Source organism: Manis javanica, chromosome 12 (genome assembly GCF_040802235.1).
Source record: "Manis javanica isolate MJ-LG chromosome 12, MJ_LKY, whole genome shotgun sequence".
Classification (NCBI taxonomy): Eukaryota; Metazoa; Chordata; class Mammalia; order Pholidota; family Manidae; genus Manis; species Manis javanica.
In genome coordinates, this window is record NC_133167.1 from 32,978,627 (window position 1) to 32,997,767 (window position 19,141).

The following is a 19,141-nucleotide window of genomic DNA, read 5'->3' on the forward strand; positions in this document are numbered from 1 at the left end:
GATGGACAGCTTAATTGATAAATGTGTGTGTTGTGACTGCTCCACCCACCGGCCATTCCCCGATCTCCCTCTCCTTGGGCCTCCCTACTCCTAAAAAGGCACTGTATTTAGGCCAGTTAATAATCCTACAGTGGCCTCTAGGTGCTCAAGTGAAAGAAGAGTCACACATCTCTTACCTGAAATCAAGAGCTAGAAATGATTAAGCTTAGTGAAGAAGGTGTGTTGGTAACTGTGCCAAACACTTAGCCATTTGTGAATGTAAAGGAAAAGTTTTTGAAGGAAATTAAAAGTTCTAATCCCGTGAACACATGAATGATAAGCAAAACAGCTTTACTCCTCATATGGGAAAGTTTTAGTGGCCTGGATAGATGATAAAACCAGTGACAACATTCCCCTAAGCCAAAGCCCAATCCGGAGCAAGGTTCTAACTCCTCGATTCTATGAAGGCTGAGAGAGGTGAGGAAGCTGCTGAAAAAGGTCTGAAGCTAGTGGAGATTGGTTCATGCGGTTTAAGGGAAAAAGCCACCTACATAACATAGAAGTTGCAAGGTGAAGTAGCAAGTGCTGATGCATGTTAAAGCTGCAGCAAGTTACCCGGAGGATCTAGCTAAGATCATTAATGAGGATGGTTATACTAAACAACAGATTTTCAATACAGATGAAACAGTCTTCTTTGAAAGATACCATCTAGGACTTTCTTAGTTAGGACAAGTCAGTGCCTGGATTCAAAACTTGAAAGGACAAGCTGACTCTTGTTAGGGGCTAATGCAGCTCATGCTCATTGGCCATTCCAAAAATCCTGGGGCCCTTAAGAATTATGCTAAATCAACTTTGTGCTCTCTCTATACATGGTAAAACAAAGTTTGGAGGACAGCCATCTGTTTATAACATGGTTTACTGAATATGTTAAGCCCACTGTTGAGACATTGCTCAGAATAAAGATGCCTTTCAGAATATTATTGCTCATTGACAATGCACCTGGTCACCTATGAGCACTGAGGGAGACGCACAATGAGATTAATGTTTTCATGCCTGCTAACACAAGATCTCTTCTGCAGCCCATGGATCTTTTTGACTTTCAAGTCCTATTATTTAAGAATTACATTTCATGAAGCTATAGCTACGATCAATAGTGATCCTTCAGATGGATCTGGACAAAGCCGATTGAAAACCTTCTTGAAGGAGTCACCATTTCAGATGCCTTAAGAAATTCAGGATTCCTGGGAAAGAATCAAAATACCAATATTAACAGGAGTTTGGAACTTGTTTCTAGCCCTCATGGGTGACTTTGAGGAATTCAAGACTTCTGTGGAGGAAGTCACTGCAGATATGGTGGAAACAGCAGGAGCACTAAAATTAGAAGTGGAGCCTGAATATGTGACTGAACTGCTACATCTCGTGGTCAGACTAACAGATGAGTTGTTGCTTATATGGATGAGCAAAAATGTGGTTTCTTGACACAGAATCTACTTCTGGTGAAGATACTATCAAGACTGTTGAAATGACAACAAAAAAATACATCAGCTGAGTTGATAAGTAAAGGCAGGATGTGACAGGATTGACTCCAATTTTGAAAGAAGTTCTGTGAGTAAAATGGAATCAAACAGCATCACATGCTACTGAGAAATTGTTCATGAAAGGAAGAGTCAGTCAATCAGACTTTATCATTGTCATATTTTAAGGAATTGTCACAGCCACCCCAGCCTTTAGCAACCACCACCCTGATCAGTCAGCATGGGAACCAGCCAAAAAATGAAGACTTACCAAAAGCTCCAATGCTGGTTAGCGTATTTTAGCAATAAAGTATTTTTAATGTGTATTTTTTTAGACATAGTGCAATTGCACACTTTGTAGACTACAGTATAGTGTGAGTATAACTTATATAAGCACTTGGAAATCAGAAAATTCATTTGACTCTCTATATTGCAGTATTTGCTTTATTGCAGTGGTCTGAACTGCAGTATCACTGAGGTCTGTCTATATACACACATAGATCATAGTGTGTATTAAAAAAATGTAAAAAAAACTCTGTTAAGGATCTGGATCAAAAAAGTTTCATACAATGTGATGTGCTTTATAAACCCATTGGGACCAGCTCAATTATTATATTACATATTCTTAATATCCCAAATCAGAATTTATTAGTATTTGGAACTAGCACCAGTGACCTATCACAAGACAACAACCTTAAATTTTTTGTTATTATTTTCATACAGGGTAGTTTATCTTTTTATTAGTACCATTAAAAACATGTATACAACAGTGGCCATTTTAACATGCTAGAAATTTACTGGTCTTAAAGTATTATAGTCTGTGAGGTAAAGAAAATTTATGCTTCTGTAAAATGTTTAAGAAATTGAAAAATACAGAAGTAAAAAGTATAAATCTCTGTTTCTCCTCTTACAGAATGTAATACTTTATACCAGTTAGTTTCTAGCACATTAAGTGGCCTATTGCTGTATACACACAGGAGTACCCATTTCCTTGCTTGTTCACCCTTGGATATTACCTTTTTTTTTTTTTTTTTTTTTCTGTTGTTGTTCAAGATAAAGATCTTTTGTACTATTTTTTTTTTTTTGAGAGGGCATCTCATATTTATTGATCAAATGGTTGTTAACAACAATAAAAGTCAGTATAGGGGGGTCAATGCTCAATGTACAATCATTAATCCATCTCAAGTCTAATTCTCATCAGTCTCCAATCTTCTGAAGCATAACAAACAAGTTCTTACATGATGAACGAATTCTTACATAGTGAATAAATTCTTACATGGTGAACAGTACAAGGGCATTCATCACAGAAACTTTCGGTTTTGATCACACTTTATGACCTATAAACAATCAGGTCAAAGAATATTACCTTTTTAAAAAAAAAATACTCTGCTAATCTTATGGGTGAAAAGTGGTTCAAAAGAATGATGTACTTACATTTTTTCTTTACATAATAATTAAAGTACATACATACTATACAGATGTCTGGAATACAACTTATAGAATCACTCTAGGAATTCTTTGGAAATTGTATCATTTTTGTTTTTATACCTTATTTTTTTTCTCCAACCAATTTGTGATTGTCCTCTAGTTCTAGGAACTAGGCGCATCTATTTGTAATGTGGTCTACCGATAACAAAATCTTTTTTTTCTTTTCTAGCCTCTTTCACTCAGATCTGTTATTAATTTTCATGTCATTGTTATTATTTGACATTTAAACTGTACTGCTCTTTTATTTTTAAACAGAACAATGATCAAAGTGAATTTCTGTCAACAGCAACTCGTGGCCTAAGGAAAAGATTAATAGGTATGTATTTCTTTTTACACTGAGCTTTCATTTTAAAAAGCATCCAAACAAGAGGCAGTAATGGCTAAGTACACAGGTCCTAGACTTGGACTGCTTGCTTTTTACCTTTGGTGTGCCACTAACAGGCATCTCTTAATGCATCAGTTTTTTCATTTGCAAAATGGGGATAATCATGCCAGCCCCAGAGTTGTTTTGAGATTAACTGAAAGAAAGCATATGTTCATGTCCTAAACTAAACTGGTAGATTCCTTAGAAGCAAGGACTATATCTTAATATTTTTAACTTCAGTACTAAGCACTATGCTTTTTACATTATAGTAAATGGCTATTGAGGTGAGTTAAAATGTCTCCAATGAAATAAAATGCCTGTTTGTTTTGAGACATTTTTGGAAACGGTTCTATTGATTTTTTTTTAGAAAGTTTTATGATAAAATAATTTTAAATATTCATAGTTGTACTGAATATTACACAAAGCCAAGTAAACAGACATGGGTCCTACCTTCTGGAAAACTAAAAACGGCTTTAGATTTTTAAATATTTAACTTTGGAGCAAATGACTTCTTGACATTTACATTTGAGAAAGGTGTCAGTTCCTTTCTTCAGGTTGACCCCTTAACAATAATACCAGCTAACATGGTCAAATCCATGCTATCTATAGCCATTTCTTTTCAAGGTATAGGTTTCATAGAACTGTTTATACTACATTTTTAATTAGCATAAAAAATGGTAAAATTAAATGATTGAATATCTGAAGCAATAAAAGATGATACTGCTATTATGGTTATTGTATATATCAGGTATGCCCCATGTCCTGTGTTTCCTCCTTACTCCAAAAAAGAATCATTTTTAGAGAGAAGATGAACTTTCTCTTTCCTATCAATCACCACCAAACATACATATGTACATGCATGATGTTACATGTAAATAAGATAGACATTTCTGGTACCTCCTATTATTGCTAACCCATGTATCTACCATGGGCAGCAGTCAGTGCAAATATGAAGCTGCAAAACTGTGCCCACAAAATCAAAAGCCTTTTTTCTTTTTCTCTCTCTCCCTCTTTTAGTGTCTATATTTGCTATACATTAACTGGATATTCTGAAATATATCTATTGTTCAAAATAAATACACTGATTTGGTTAAAGTTATTTAACTGATATTTTGGAAGGTAACTTTCTATAATAGTTTTATACTAATTTTGTTGAGTGTAAAAGTAGCTTTATTATTTCTGGGGAGTGGCAGAGGTGGCTATGGTTTATTTAAAAATACAGTTCTTGTATAAACTCCAGGGTGGGCTTGCCCGTGTATTATTAGAACTTATAACAGCTATCATTTATTGAGTTTTCTATCATCCTAACAATGGCATTTTCAGTAGGCAGCGACAGAAAATTCTATAATGGTGGCTTAAACCATAGGCACTTAAGTATCTCTCATAAAAATCCCACGTTTGATGTAGTGACTTAATAGTGTCATGAAAGACACACATCCTTCCCGTCTCTTTGCCACCAGCATTTTTCACCTTTAAGTTTAATACTTCATGTGAAATGGCTTCCATGGCTTTAAGCTATGGGTATAAATAAGGGGTTTTCCTTCCATAAGCAATAAAAATTTCCCAGAATCTTCAGGAAATTTTCCTTCAAGTTTCATTGGTCAAAAGCTTCCATAACCAGCTCTAATTGCAGAGGAGACTGGGAAAGCAAGTATGGGAAAAGGAAAAGATGATATGGTGATTATCCTTTAGAGTGGGGCACATTGGAGTTCTCTTAGTAAGGAAAAAGGAAAGAAAATGTTAATCGGGATGACTGACAGTTTCTGCGACAGTTCCTATGGTCACGCATTGTTAGTTGCTTCACATACATTTCGGTGTAATTGCCACAATAGTTCATTAAACTAGGCACTAGGAAACTGGTGCTCAGAAAACATGTAACTAACTAGCTCCGATGAGATTATCTGCAAATAATGACAAAACCAGAAGTCATTTCTCTTACCTCAAAGACTATGCTCTTTCCCTTATCCCACAATGGCTCTTATGTTAGACTGTCAAATTTTCCCTATTGCTTTTCCCTCCAACAGTTTCAAGGTCTCCTTCTGACAGTGAAAGTGAATATTCTACTTCCCACTCAGAGGATGATGAAGAGGTTGCACAAGAATATGAAGAAGGCACTAACGAATTCAGCCAAAAGATTCAACCTCAGAATAGAGTAGTTTCAGCTCCTGTTTGCAAAGAAACACCTCCTAAGAAAATGAAAAGAGATAAAACAGTAAGTGAAGAGAGCGACCTTAACTTTAAAGAAAAATTGTGTAATATCTCAAAGATAAGCTACCCAAAGAGAAGAAACCCATATTGGGGGGTCAACATAATTATTTTCTTCACTTTTCTGTTTTCTCAGTCTTTCACATAAATTCTCATACATACTTGTATCTATTTCTGCACTTTCTATTCTGACTTATCTGCATTCATATCCATGTATATATACTAAAGGTGACATCTCAATTCAGTTGTATAAAAATGAGCTTTTTAATAAGTAAATACTGATTGGATAATTGGAGGCAAAACTTAATAGTTTATACCTTTCTGTGTTATTTTATTTTTCTAACATTGTTGATGTATTCAAGTCAATGTAAGTAATAAATGGTATGACTTTGGATCCATGTTGAGTTGTTTGGGAGAACACTGGCTTGAGAGAAGACCTGGTGTTCTGTGTAAAGATTCAAAGCAATCTTGGAAGCCTACTACTTGGAATGGCTTCCCATCTTTTCCTTACTACCACGGAGGTCAGTCCTGCCCCAGATCAGTAGAACAAACAATGAGCCATTTTATTGGAATCGTAATCAAGCCCTTTTTTACTGTAGTGTTGACATCTTTCTCATTTTCACAGTTCTTCAATTGTCCTAATAATAAAGGATTTCCTAGGACTGTGTGAGGCAAAACAGCCTCCCAACCCCCGTTTTGTAAGTCTAAATGGAAATTATATGTTGGAACTTAGGAATTGTTTTTGGGACCAGACTACTTCAAACTAGTCATTTTTTTAACTTTTAACTTTTAAGAGTTACTTAGTTTTATTATTATACTTAATTTGCTTGGTCCTTAATCTGTGTTATTGCTTGAGGAAGAAAATACTAATTGCCAAATAAAGAATTCCACATATTTTACATTAGTGTTACTGTCTTGTTTGACATAAACCTAAGAACTAACTTTGCTGTATCCATTTTCAGAGTGACTTAGTAGAAGAATATTTTGAAGCTCACAGCAGTTCAAAAGTTTTAACCTCTGATAGAACACTGCAGAAAATAAAGAGAGCTAAATTGGATCAGGTATGTTACAAGGAATGCTACTTCTAAATTTTTCCTATTGTGAGCTGAAAAATATACTACATAATCAGCAAAGTTGGAGAGTTAAGCACACTCAAGCAGAATTACTGTCCTGATAAAATGAGACACAAATTAATGTAGCATTGCTATTATATACTTTATTATATAAATGGTTCACTGGGTTAGAATTCTGTTTGATATACTATAACTATCACTTTTTTCTCTTATTTCTCATTTCTTCAGGATCTATAAGAATCATTAGGGTCATAGTTTTTTTGGTATCTGTGTACCATTAATCACTCATTCATTTAACCCATATAGTCATTGACCCTCACAGTGGTTATAAAACAAACACTGATCTGACTGTCAGTTACGAACCTTGCAAAAAGCAGAGGGTATTCTGCTTCTTGATATGGAAAACCTGCCCAGTGCAGTAAGATAACAAGATTACTATATATACCAATGGTTCCAATATCTCTTTTTACAAAAAATACCTACAGTTGTACTCTCTAGGGCTTTGATTGCTACTTCCCTGAGAGAGGAGATAGAACTATCAGAATGAGAAAATCTTTCAGTACAGATAGGGGTTGATAATAATCTAAGTCAAGAAGAGTTTGTTACTGGCTCAAAGATGATCAGTTTTATTTTCTCTGCAAACTGAAATTGAGTGCAGTTTTCTAAGGTGTACAGGGCTTTAGACAGAGTTTTCAAACTGTAAAAAGGAGAACGTAGGATAAGCCTCTATAACCTGGGTGACACGGTGCTGTGTGGGTTGAGTGGTTTCTGTTTTTTTGTCTCCTGGCTTATTGGTACTGAGACACAGATCAGAGACTAGGTGAGCACGTGTATCAAGAAGCCGTTTGTTCCAGGGAGGAGAGGGCACTAACACATGCTTCGTGGTTATATTTTTATATAAGCAACATGGGATAATAAAAGGATCCAGGATCGAAGCAAGACTTCATAGGACCTAGAGGCAAAAATGACCTCTGGGCGGATGAAACACCTGTTGCCAGTAATGAGGGAAGGGAAAGTCTTTTGTTGATTGTGGACATAGCTAACAGTACAGTGTCAGGAGCATGTGTCAGTAAGCACTTATTTCTCATATCTGCGGGTCTGCTGATCTAGGATTTGATCCATATGTCTCTCCTCCTCTTGGAACCAGCAAGCTAGCTGAGGTATGTTGTCCTGACAGTGTCAGAAATGTAAGAGAAATGGAAAAACGCAAGAACCCACAAAAGCTTGATTCAGAACTAGCTCAGTGTCACTTTTGCCTCATCATAGTGGCCACAGCAAATCATGCGGCTGAAAACAAAGTGACCAATCAGGGAACTAGACTCCATCTCTGCATGGGGAAGGACTGCAAGGTCACATGGCGACAGGCATGAAAATAAGGAGGAAGCAATTATTCAGACCAACACTGGATCCTACAGGCACTGTAGTGCAACACTGTTGTACTGTTCCCACTGTGGATGCTGTAGTGTGGTTCCCCACAGATGCTGGTTTGAAGGGAAAGTTCATAGATGAGATAACAGTGCAGAGTTCACACCCAAGTGTGGGCATGCTCTGATAATCCAGTGGGAATGACTACTGGAAATGATACTAGAGCTTTATCTGCTTCTTCAAGGCTCTAAACTTCAGAAGGAGTGAAAAACATTTTTTAAAACTAACCTACTTAACAGTCTGACATAGAACTTGTCCTATTTCTCTTTAAGTATGTAAATAAAAACTATACAGGCCAGAGTGCCTGGAATGTTGACTTGGCAACTCTAATCTTCAGTATTAAGAGAATAAAGAGTGGAATCATGAGAATGCAATGCCAGGGTAAAAATGCATGCGCAACTTTTGCTAGAGTTTTCATTTAAAAAAATTAGCTATGTTTGATTCACCAGCGTGAATTTTCAAGTTTTGGGTGCAGGGTAATATGTACTTTCGTCAGTTTATTTACATCGTTGTTTCAAAAACTTTGCCATGCTCATCAAAGATAAAGGATTTGTTAGAAGTAGCTTTTTTGGAAGAGGAGCAGCAATGCAAGTTTATTGTAATAATAATGATAATGATAAATTATAAAGAACCTTTAATGTTTTCTGAGAATTAATATTGAACTATTACCTTAAGCTTTCACATCCACCTTTTCAGATTCATAGATTTTTAAGTCTATCTGGATTTGTTGTCAAAGCTGGGAGTCAGGTTTAATCATCTTATGGTAACAATCTTTTCAGAAATTAAAGCCTTCTATTGGGATTTTCCCTATTATATTTGGCAAATTCCCTATTATATTTGTACTAAAAAGAATGTTTAAGAAGTTTTAAGAAAATATATTTAAATCATATTTGAAATATTACAGTATTTCAAATTGATGCCCTCATTACCAAACCTGATTAAAGTTCTGTTTCCACCAGTGGTCTCTTCTGACCTCTACCTCTAAAGAAATATTTTTAGTTTGGATTGATTTGATGTATATAGTGATTTTCTTCCCTCCCTCTCTTTTTAAAGCAAACTTTGCATAAGTTACTGAGCAAGGTTTCTCCTTCCTTTTCTACTGAACTTAAACAACTAAATCAACAATATGAACAATTATTTCATAAATGGATGTTGCAGTTACAGTAAGTACTATTATCATTGCAAACTCTTGTAAGATAAAAATGTCAAAAAAAGCAGTTTAACACATTAATTTTCTTTTTTTGCAGTTAACTATATTTTCATTTGTATATAAAAATGCAAAAACATAGTTTTTTTTCCCCAATCTTAGGGCTTAATATGGAAATGTCATATTATTTATGGCTCTTTTCAGAAAATCAGCAGTTGTCAAGAAACTTACCTTTGTAAATTTATCAATCTGGAAGCCATTGGTAAAATAAATAGCATTTCTTCAAATTGTACGTTTTTACTCATAAAAATATTTGAAAGCCTAATTTTTCAAGGTTGACGAATACATCAATAGATTTTAATTAGCTTTTCAAGCAAAGTTTACAAAACGAGAGAATTATTTCGTTTCTCTTAAACTTATTCTATATAAATGTCCTAAGACCTTCAGAATTTTTTGAGATCTGTCCTATAAACATTATTTTACCATTTCAAAATGATTTCTTGGAATATTTTTTCAATTTTAATAATTCTTCAGACACTGCAGGTTGAATTTTAGATTTTCATTAAAATATCTAGAAGAATGATTAAAATTAGGAGTGTTTTTTACTATAATTACTTTATCCTTTATTAAAAAGGACCTCAGTGTAAGGAAGTACTTAAAATTATGCTAATGTAAATATACATACATGCTCACAGTTACATAGTCACTGGGGTAAATAAGAAGACAGGTCCACCAAGCAGTAAGAACATAGAACTTGACACAATTACCCCCAGTTGACCCTAGTTTTCTTTTGCTAATAACCCATGAAGGGTTATGCTAGCAAGAGAATGATTATCTTTCCTACAAGGACCTCAGCTTCTCTAAGTAACTATTTATGGATCTGTTTTTTACAAATTTATAAAGCAGGTCTTCACTCTTTTTCCACCCCGCAGTTCACATACTTCATTCTTCCAGCATGTTAGCTCTGATTCCTTGACTTACTTTGCTCCGTCTAGGTCCCAGCCGAGACCTCATAGTCACCTACTTCAACAAAATTGCTAGCTCTCTGCATTCCCATGCTTCTTTTTTTTCTGCTGCTCCTACCATTGCTAATCTCTTCTTTTGGGGGTTGTGTCTTCTCTTTTCTTGTACTTCTAGGCTATCCTGCATTGCTGCAGAGCATCACATGAATAAACACTGTATCTGACTGACCTCCATAAACAATCATGGACTTAAACTTCAGCTTAACCCCTAGTGCTTGGTGTTCTGAGTCATCTTACTCACTCTCTTGGCTTTGGCTGCTTTTTGTGTATGAATAACTCTTGTTAACTGTATCTCCAGCCCAGCCCAGTCCAGTCCAGATCTCACACCACAGCAAGAGACATGGATATCTGAATGTATATTGGAAGTTTCTATGTGGATGTCCTATGAATAATTCTATACACAGAAAATTAACTCATCTTAAACCCATCATTCCCACCTGCCCCTGTTGCCTAGCACAGTGAATATTACCCCATTCATGTAGTTGCCTCTGCCAGAAAACCTTCCACATCTAATCACTCTCCAGATCCTGCTGATTTGCCCTATGAAATACTTGACACATTAAGTTTTTCTTCACTGCACCTAATTCAAGTCCATAATCTTGGGTAGGTTTGTCCCTCCTTCCTGTCTGCTACCCTCCCTCAGCCAGTATGATCTTTGTGAAAAGATCCTGCTACGTTCCTACAAAACCATTCAGTTCGTACCTGGCCTAGTTACTTTTAAATGTTTGTTGTCCTTGGAATAAAATCAATTAATTTAGTTGACTTAACATGACCTTTGTGACTTGGCTTCTGTTTGCCAATTTAATCTATTAATTAAAACTGCTTCAGTCTGTAAAACTTACTAGTGCCTTGTACCTACCATGTTCTTCCTTACCTCCAACCATCTGTCACTTGAAAGATAATACTTGCTGGAAAGAAGGCTGCTAAAGTTGGAACTTAAGTTTGGTGTACAAATAATAAAATTGTGCTTTTACTTGTATAAGTTGGGAATCAACATAGTTAAGTTCTTCCTATATTCTTTATAAGCTTACATTAGAAAACTGGTTGATTATAAAATAGGCAATAAGAGGTACTGAACTTTAATTTCATGAATCTTTCATAACAGCCTGGGGTTCAACATCATGCTTTATGGTTTGGGTTCTAAGAGAGATTTACTAGAAAGGTTTCGAACTACCATGCTGCCAGACACCATTCATGTTGTCATCAATGGCTTCTTTCCTGGGATCAGTGTGAAATCAGTAAGTTTCAAAAATGTTAACAGGAGTAATGTTATACTCTGCCAACCCATATCCCCAACATGAATGAGGATGCTACTTCTCATTCTGGGGCATTCAGTTTTTGTTTTTAGCCTTTACAGTAGTAGGACTGTATAGTATTTAAGATCATGTGTTTGGGCTCAAAGCATTCTGGCTTTGAATCCCCATCTTTGAATTTTCTGCTTTGTAGCTGATACTGTATTTAATCTTGGGGAAATACTAGCTTTGTTTACTACACCAAATATCAACCATACTTCTCTGCAGGATAGGATTATGGAGGACTTCGATTTTACTATTCTTTTATGTTACTTTGATACTCAAAAACTAATTTTAAAAGCCCAGTAAGTTTGTAGTTTTATAGTGTACATTATAGATTATTTTTACTCAAAATGCTTGTCTCTTAATCATATGAAAATTAATTTAAACCTTTTGGGGCTGGCCATTAAACAATGTAGTATTCCTTTTTTAAAATGTCCTTAATGTTTAGGCCCTCTTTCCTTTGATAAATATATAGTTTTATGTTTCTCATATTGTTGGGGTTTTTTTAAGGGGTGGGGTGGGGTTGCTGTCCTCTTATCTTTACATCTTTGTTATTCTTCCCTGTTTCCTTTTAGCATAACTTATGCAAAAAATGAATTAGGTATACTTAAGTACCAGTACAATTTTTCAAGTGCTTTTTCAGCTTTGATGGGAAAGCCAAACTCACTTTTAATTTATAAAAAAGGATTGATTTGCTAGTTATATTTATCCTGTATGACAGAGTTAAGTTATATCTGATGTGCCTCTTGCACTTTTATGATAGATCCTGAATTCTGTAACAGAAGAAGTCCTCAATCATGTGGGTACTTTCCGAAGTGTACTGGATCAGCTGGACTGGATAATAAACAGGTTTAAAGAAGGTAACATGAAGTAGATGTTCTAGTTTTAGGGTGAAGCTAAGTAGACACTTCTACTTACCCATATACAGATGGTACCTAACTTATGATGGTTTTACTTAATGATTTTTTGACTTTATAATGGTGTGAGAGTGATTTGCAAATGCTAGAAAGCATACTTTGAGTTTCAGATTTTAATATTTTCCTGGCCTAGCAATACATGGTATGATATTCTCATTGTGCTGGGCACCTGCTATGAACCGCAGCTCCCAGTCAGCCACACCATTGTGAGGGTAAATAATCAACACACTTAAAATCATTCTGTCCCCATACAGCCATTCTGTTTTTCACTTTCAGTACAGTGTTCAACAAATTACATGAGCTATTCAACATTTTATTACAAAATAGTCTTTTGTGTTAGATAATTGTGCCCAACTATAGGCTAATGTAAGTGTTCTGAGAATGTTTAAGGTAGGCTAGGCTAAGCTACGATGTTTAGTAGGTTAGGAGTGTCAGGTGCATTTTCAACTTCAGCCTATGATGATGGGTTTATTGGGCTGTAACCCCATTGTAGGTCAAGGGAGATTTGTATTAGTATGTCAGATAATATTATCTGAAATACATTGAGTCCCCTATACAGAATTTTATTGTTGTTAACAGCCATTTGGTCAATAAATATGAGAGATGCCCTCTCAAAATAAATAAATAAATAAATAAATATAAGAAAATAAAAAGATTATCTGAAATAAGGGGCTTTAGCTATATAAATTCAAGGTAGTAGGAGTGTAATTCTTCCTTGTTAAGTGAGTGAAGTTCACAGATGAGTTTCTGTGCTACCTGAACTGTTTGCCTTAAGATCACCCCTCATTTTCTTCTTTCTAAACCTTGGCTCATCCTTTGTTATCTTGATTTCTGTAGTGTTTGGTGTTAATGGCTGCATCCTCTAAATTCTTCCTTAGTTGACTTTTTAAAAATTCTCTGACATTCCTGATGCCTTGAGCAGTATCCTAAACTGCACTTGCTCCCTTTTTTCTTTTTTAATTTTTTTATTTTGATGTCATTAATGTACAATTACTTGAACAACACCATGGTTACTAGACTCCCCCCATTATAAAGTCCCCCCCACATTCCCCATTACAGTCACTGTCCATCAGCATAGTAAGATGCTGTAGAATCACTACTTGTCTTCTCTGTATATACTGCCTGCACTTGCCCGTTTTTAGTCTCTTTGGGCTTTTGTGATAATTGGGGTTTCTGTTATTTCTTAATACTTAAAGAAAAATGTTGGGGTTTTTTTGGTGTCCCACTACCAATTTCAACTTGTAATTCAACATATACAGATTCACCAGCAATCCAGGATGCATCTCACCTTGTTGCCTATACCTTACTGACCTTATTGAAACCATTTTCTTTACAATGTGATTCAAGTGCTAAATCATTCCAATTAAATCTAACCACTCTAGTCGCTACTGATTTCTAATGAAAATTTTTTGTAAGACTTGATAATATCTTGTGTACTTTATAACTGACTGGCCTGTCTTCTCAAATAAAATGCATACCCCTAAGCATTGTTAGTTTGTCCCATACTACTTTGATATATTTGTTAATACATATGGGCATTGTGTTTGGTAGGGACTGTACAAATACTGGAAATTATAACTGAACTCTCTTTCATTTTAGATTCTTCTTTAGAACTCTTCCTTCTCATTCACAATTTGGATAGCCAAATGTTGAGAGGAGACAAAAGCCAGCAAATTATTGGACAGTTGTCATCTTTACATAACATATACCTTATAGCATCTGTTGATCACCTCAATGCTCCTCTCAGTAAGTTAAATGTTACTTTTCTTTCTTGAGATACCAGTCTTACAAAACTAATTTTTATTGTTTTTTAGTACACTTTTTTTCTTTGTTGCATGTTTAAAGACACAGGTTTCCAAAAATAGGTGTCCTTAATCTGATTTAGAACATCATTCTTAGAAATAAAAATTCAGATTCTAAAGGTGTCCTACACCTAAAGTTTCATGAAGGTTGAGGAGACCCAACTATTATTTTGATCTCTTTCTCTTCATAAAGTATTATAGCATTTATAGTATGCATTTAATTCAGAAACTTTATGATAATCCTATACAATAAAATGTTTCACATTTCAACTTGTATTTGCTATACAAATAAGATGTTCACTGACAATGCAAGGGTACTGATTTGGATGGGGAATGGCAATAATGAAAAATTTCAGGATTCATTGTTTATTTAATGCTCTCTCATTCTTTCCTGGAGTAGAATCTGATAATAAAACAGTATGAAAATAATTAACAATGCTTGTGTTCTTCAATCATGTGCTCTAGTGTGGGATCATGCAAAACAGAGTCTTTATAACTGGCTGTGGTATGAAACAACTACATATAATCCTTACACTGAAGAAACCTCCTATGAGAATTCTCTTCTGGTTAAACAGTCTGGATCACTACCACTTAGTTCCCTAACTCATGTCTTACGAAGTCTTACCCCCAATGCAAGGTAAGAATTTTAACTCTGTACATTTTAAGACTGCACTATAGGTTTTAATGGCAATACTAAAGTCCCTAATTTGTTTGGGGTATTAAGAAAAATATTAGTAAGAATAGTTGCCAGTACTGGGTTATGCAATACACAGACTACGATATATATATATATATATAGTATTCTACTAAACTGCCCAATAATAAAGCAAGAGTGTCAGCATGTTTTTTATTGATTTTTATGTTTCTGAATAAGAGCATTTCAGGGGTCATCATGGAAAAAGAATTTTGATGGATTTTACTTATATTCGAGGGTTATTTTAAATTATATATTAAACATTTTGATTCAAACACAGGGCCCTTTACATGAAGTAGCTCATTTGATCCTCATAAGCATGTAAGGTAGATAGTAAAGGGCATAGAAATTTTGTTCCAAATCTCCCTGACTTCAAAGCTCATGCTTTTAAACATCTTTGTATGATTTGTGTAGTACCCTTTCAGCAGCCTAACCAAGAGGCAGATATGAATTAATAAAAGCTGGATACAGCATAAGGCAGCAAAAAATAAATTCCATGATAATTAACCTGTTAAAAAGAGGCTTTAGTAGCAAACTCCACTGCAAAGTATAGAATTCCAGAACTATTTTTAACAAGATGAAGTGTTGAAAACCAACAACCTGTTGGGATGAGATAAAAATTTGAATAAATGAAGAAATACTGTTTTCTTGGATGGACTGAATATTATAAAAGTAGCAGTTATGCCCAAGTTAGAAATGTGTAAGACCTATAAATTAAGCAAACGTAAATTTTGTGTGTGTGTTTTAAATTTGACAGAAAACTCAAACTTTCTTAAAGCAGAAAGAGGTGAGACTAGTAAAGTTTTTTTTTTTTTTTAAGAGCAATGAGGGGACACTTCTGGTCAAGACATACAATTTAATTCATCCCCTTTTGTTTGAAACACACAGTGTAATAGATGAAATAAAAAACAATAAAAAATAAAAAGATATAGCCTGACTCAAAAATATGAACATCTCAGTGGAACAGAATTATAAAGCAGGGAGAGAGCTGACACCACAGCCCAGCTGTGTTCTAGATCTAGAAGCAGCATTGGCATCTAGGAGTTTGTTTGACTTATGTGGGGTAACACTAGCAACAATATCATGTATTGTCCAGACCTAGACATTTTTATTCGGGACAAATGCTAAGCCGAAAATGATGGTAGATGTAAAAATAAAAAGCATATGAAACAATACTATATAGTGCCCAAATTTATATGTCAATATAAATAGCTTATAAATGTGCACAGAAATAAAAAAATAACTTGATTCAGGATAGTACTGATAGTACAGGATAGTAATTACCCTGAAAAGAAGGGAGGGGAATAGATAAGGGACAGTATACATAAGAACTTTCAAATCTTTTATTTTTGGCTAGCAGTTTCCTTTCTACTTAATTTATTTTTCTTTAACGTGTACATTTTTATTAAAACTTTTTGTTTTGAAGTAATTACAGATTTCACAGGAGGCTATAATGAAAGGTAGGGAGATCCTGAGTACCCCTTTCCCAACCATCTCCCATGCCAACATCTCACACCATAGAACAGTAGTAAAACCAAGCAACTGACATTGGCACAATCCATAGGGCTTACTCAGATTTTAGCATTGATACATGCACTTATTTGTGTGTGAGTGTGTGTATGTGTTCAGCTCTGTGCAATTTTGTCACATATGTAGTCTTGCATAATTATCACTTCAAGAAATGCAACTGTATCAACAGTATCATATACATATGTATATGTATCTCATGTCATATAATCAACTACATATATAAGGACTCAAATGCTAATTTTAATGAACTTTGTTACTCTATCGAGCTGGTTTTGTACACTTTAAGATTAGCATTGCATTAATATTAGAATATGCATTAGGTGAACATCTAATCAAAATTTATGATGGATTTGGGAACAAAAAATCTTCATTCAATTTTACTAATATGCTTACTGCTTATGGACCATTGTAAATTGCTACATAGAAAGTTGGAGATCCATGCAAGTATTCACAACATTAAAGATGACACTGCTCTAATATAAATGTTCTTTAGTTTGGCATACCTAAATGTCTTTGTGCAAGCTTCCAATGCTTTTATTTTTTATTAAGGTATCATTGATATATGATCTTATGAAGGTTTGACATGAGCAACATTGTGGTTACAACATTCATCCATATTATCAAGTCCACCCACACACCACACTGTAGTCACTGTCCATCAGCATGGTAACATGCTAACAGAGTCACTACCTGTCTTCTCTGTGCTATACTGCTCCCCGTGCGGTAATCATAATGTCCCTTAATCCCCTTCTCCCTCTCTCCCTCCCTCCCCACCCAGCCTCCCCTATTCCTTCCCTTTGGTAACTGCCTGTCCCTTCTTGGAGTCTGTGAGTCTGCTGCTGTTTTGTTCCTTCAGTTTTTATTTGTTGTTATACTCTAGAAATGAGTGAAATCATTTGGTACTTGTCTTTCTCTGCCTGGCGTATTTCACTGAACATAATACCCTCTAGCTCCATCCACGTTGTTGCAAATAGTAGGATTTGTTTTCTTTTTATAGCTGAATAAGATTCCATTGTGTATATGTACCAACTCTTTATCCATTCATCTACTGATGGACACTTAGGTTTCTTGCATATCTTGGCTATTGTAATAGTGTTGTGATAAACATAGGGCTGCATATGTCTTTTTGAATCAGGGATCTTGTTTTCTTTGGGTAAATTCCTAGGAGTGGAATTCCTAGGTCCAATAGTATTTCTATTTTTAGATTTTTGTGGAACCTCCATATTGCTTTCCACAGTAGTTGAACTAATTTACATTCCCACCAGCAGTGTAAGAGAGTTCCCCTTTCTCAGCATCCTTGCCAGCATTTGTTGTTCCTAGTCTTTTCTGTTGGCCATCCTAACTGGTGTGAGGTGATATCTCATTGTGGTTTTAATTTGCATTTCCCTGATAATTAGCTATGTGGAGCATCTTTTCATGTGTCTGTTGGCCATCTGAATTTCTTCTTTGGAGAACTGTCTCTTGTCTCTTCATATCCTCTGACTATTTTTTAATCAGGTTATTTGCTTTTTGGTTGTTGAGGCATGTGAGATCTTAATTTTGGATGTTAACATCTTATCAGATATGTCATTTATGAATACATTCTCCCATACTGTAGGATACCTTTTTGTTCTGCTGATGGTGTCCTTTGCTGTACAGAAGCTTTTTAGTTTGATGTAGTCCCATTTGTTCATTTTTGCTTTTGTTGCCCTGGCTCAAAGAGATGTGTTCAGGAAAAAGTTGCTCATGTTTATATTCAAGAAATTTTTGCCTATGTTTTCTTCTAAGAATTTTATGGTTTCATGACTTACATTCAGGTCTTTGATCCATTTCAAGTTTACTTTTGTGTATGGGGTTAGACAATAATCCAGCTTTATTCTCTTACATGTGTAGCTGTCCATATTTGCCAGCACCAGTTGTCCAACACTTTTTTTTAAGTACTTTGAAACTTTGGTTCATTTTGCAAACTCCAGTATCATTTAGTCTTTACTTGGTATGAATATGACTGATGAGAAATCTTTACCAAAATTTTTTAGCTGTGGAGTTAGTGGCAGTACTTAGTTATAAAGACATATGGATCTAAAATATGCTTATAGTAGTTATTCTCTTAATTATCATAAAAATGAAAATGCAAAGGCTTAAAATTTGTCCATACCCAAGGACTGTTAAGAATAAGTTAGTGTAACACAGCTTCCAATCCTATAATTCTACTGTGTAGTCCCCTATAGAAATAATTTAAAATATGAAAGAACATTTATATATAATTTTATTTAATATGGACTTATTTTTAATAATTAAAATTGGAAGTAATGTTAACATCCAAAACCAGTAGGGAAATGGTAAGTTTGTGGTACATGATACGATAGATGAGCAGCCAGTAGAAACTGTATAAGAAAGATCTTAAAAGACATGGGAACATCAGTAAGTGAAAAAGTGAGGTTTATAATAGTATATACCATATATAAATGCATGAATTTGTTTCCACTGTGCCTTATCCTACAAAGATTTAAGAAAGCAGCATACGCAAATACAATCTCCATATTAGATGTTAGTTGCTATTATTTTAGAGTTACAGGATTTTTTCTCTACTTAGATTTTGTTTTACATTCCAGATTTGCTAGTGTTGACTAACCTATAGTAAAAAAAAAAAAAAATTCCTAAATTTTCCTTAAAAGGAAATTTTAAAAGCTTCTCTTTTTAAGTAGAT

General features: G+C 34.8%; 1 protein-coding gene across 9 annotated transcripts in view; it reads left to right on the plus strand.

Annotated features, from left to right (window-relative positions):
• ORC2 (origin recognition complex subunit 2) overlaps window positions 1–19,141 on the plus strand; it is a 51,339-nt gene that overhangs the window by 27,465 nt on the left and 4,733 nt on the right. For all 9 annotated transcript variants that reach the window (XM_037009155.2, XM_073218373.1, XM_037009156.2 and 6 more), the window contains 8 exons: window positions 3,237–3,297; window positions 5,370–5,557; window positions 6,513–6,611; window positions 9,102–9,211; window positions 11,323–11,455; window positions 12,276–12,372; window positions 14,029–14,175; window positions 14,697–14,868. In XM_037009155.2, the coding sequence (XP_036865050.1) occupies window positions 3,237–3,297; window positions 5,370–5,557; window positions 6,513–6,611; window positions 9,102–9,211; window positions 11,323–11,455; window positions 12,276–12,372; window positions 14,029–14,175; window positions 14,697–14,868 (1,007 nt within the window). The remainder of the gene's footprint in view (window positions 1–3,236; window positions 3,298–5,369; window positions 5,558–6,512; window positions 6,612–9,101; window positions 9,212–11,322; window positions 11,456–12,275; window positions 12,373–14,028; window positions 14,176–14,696; window positions 14,869–19,141) is intronic.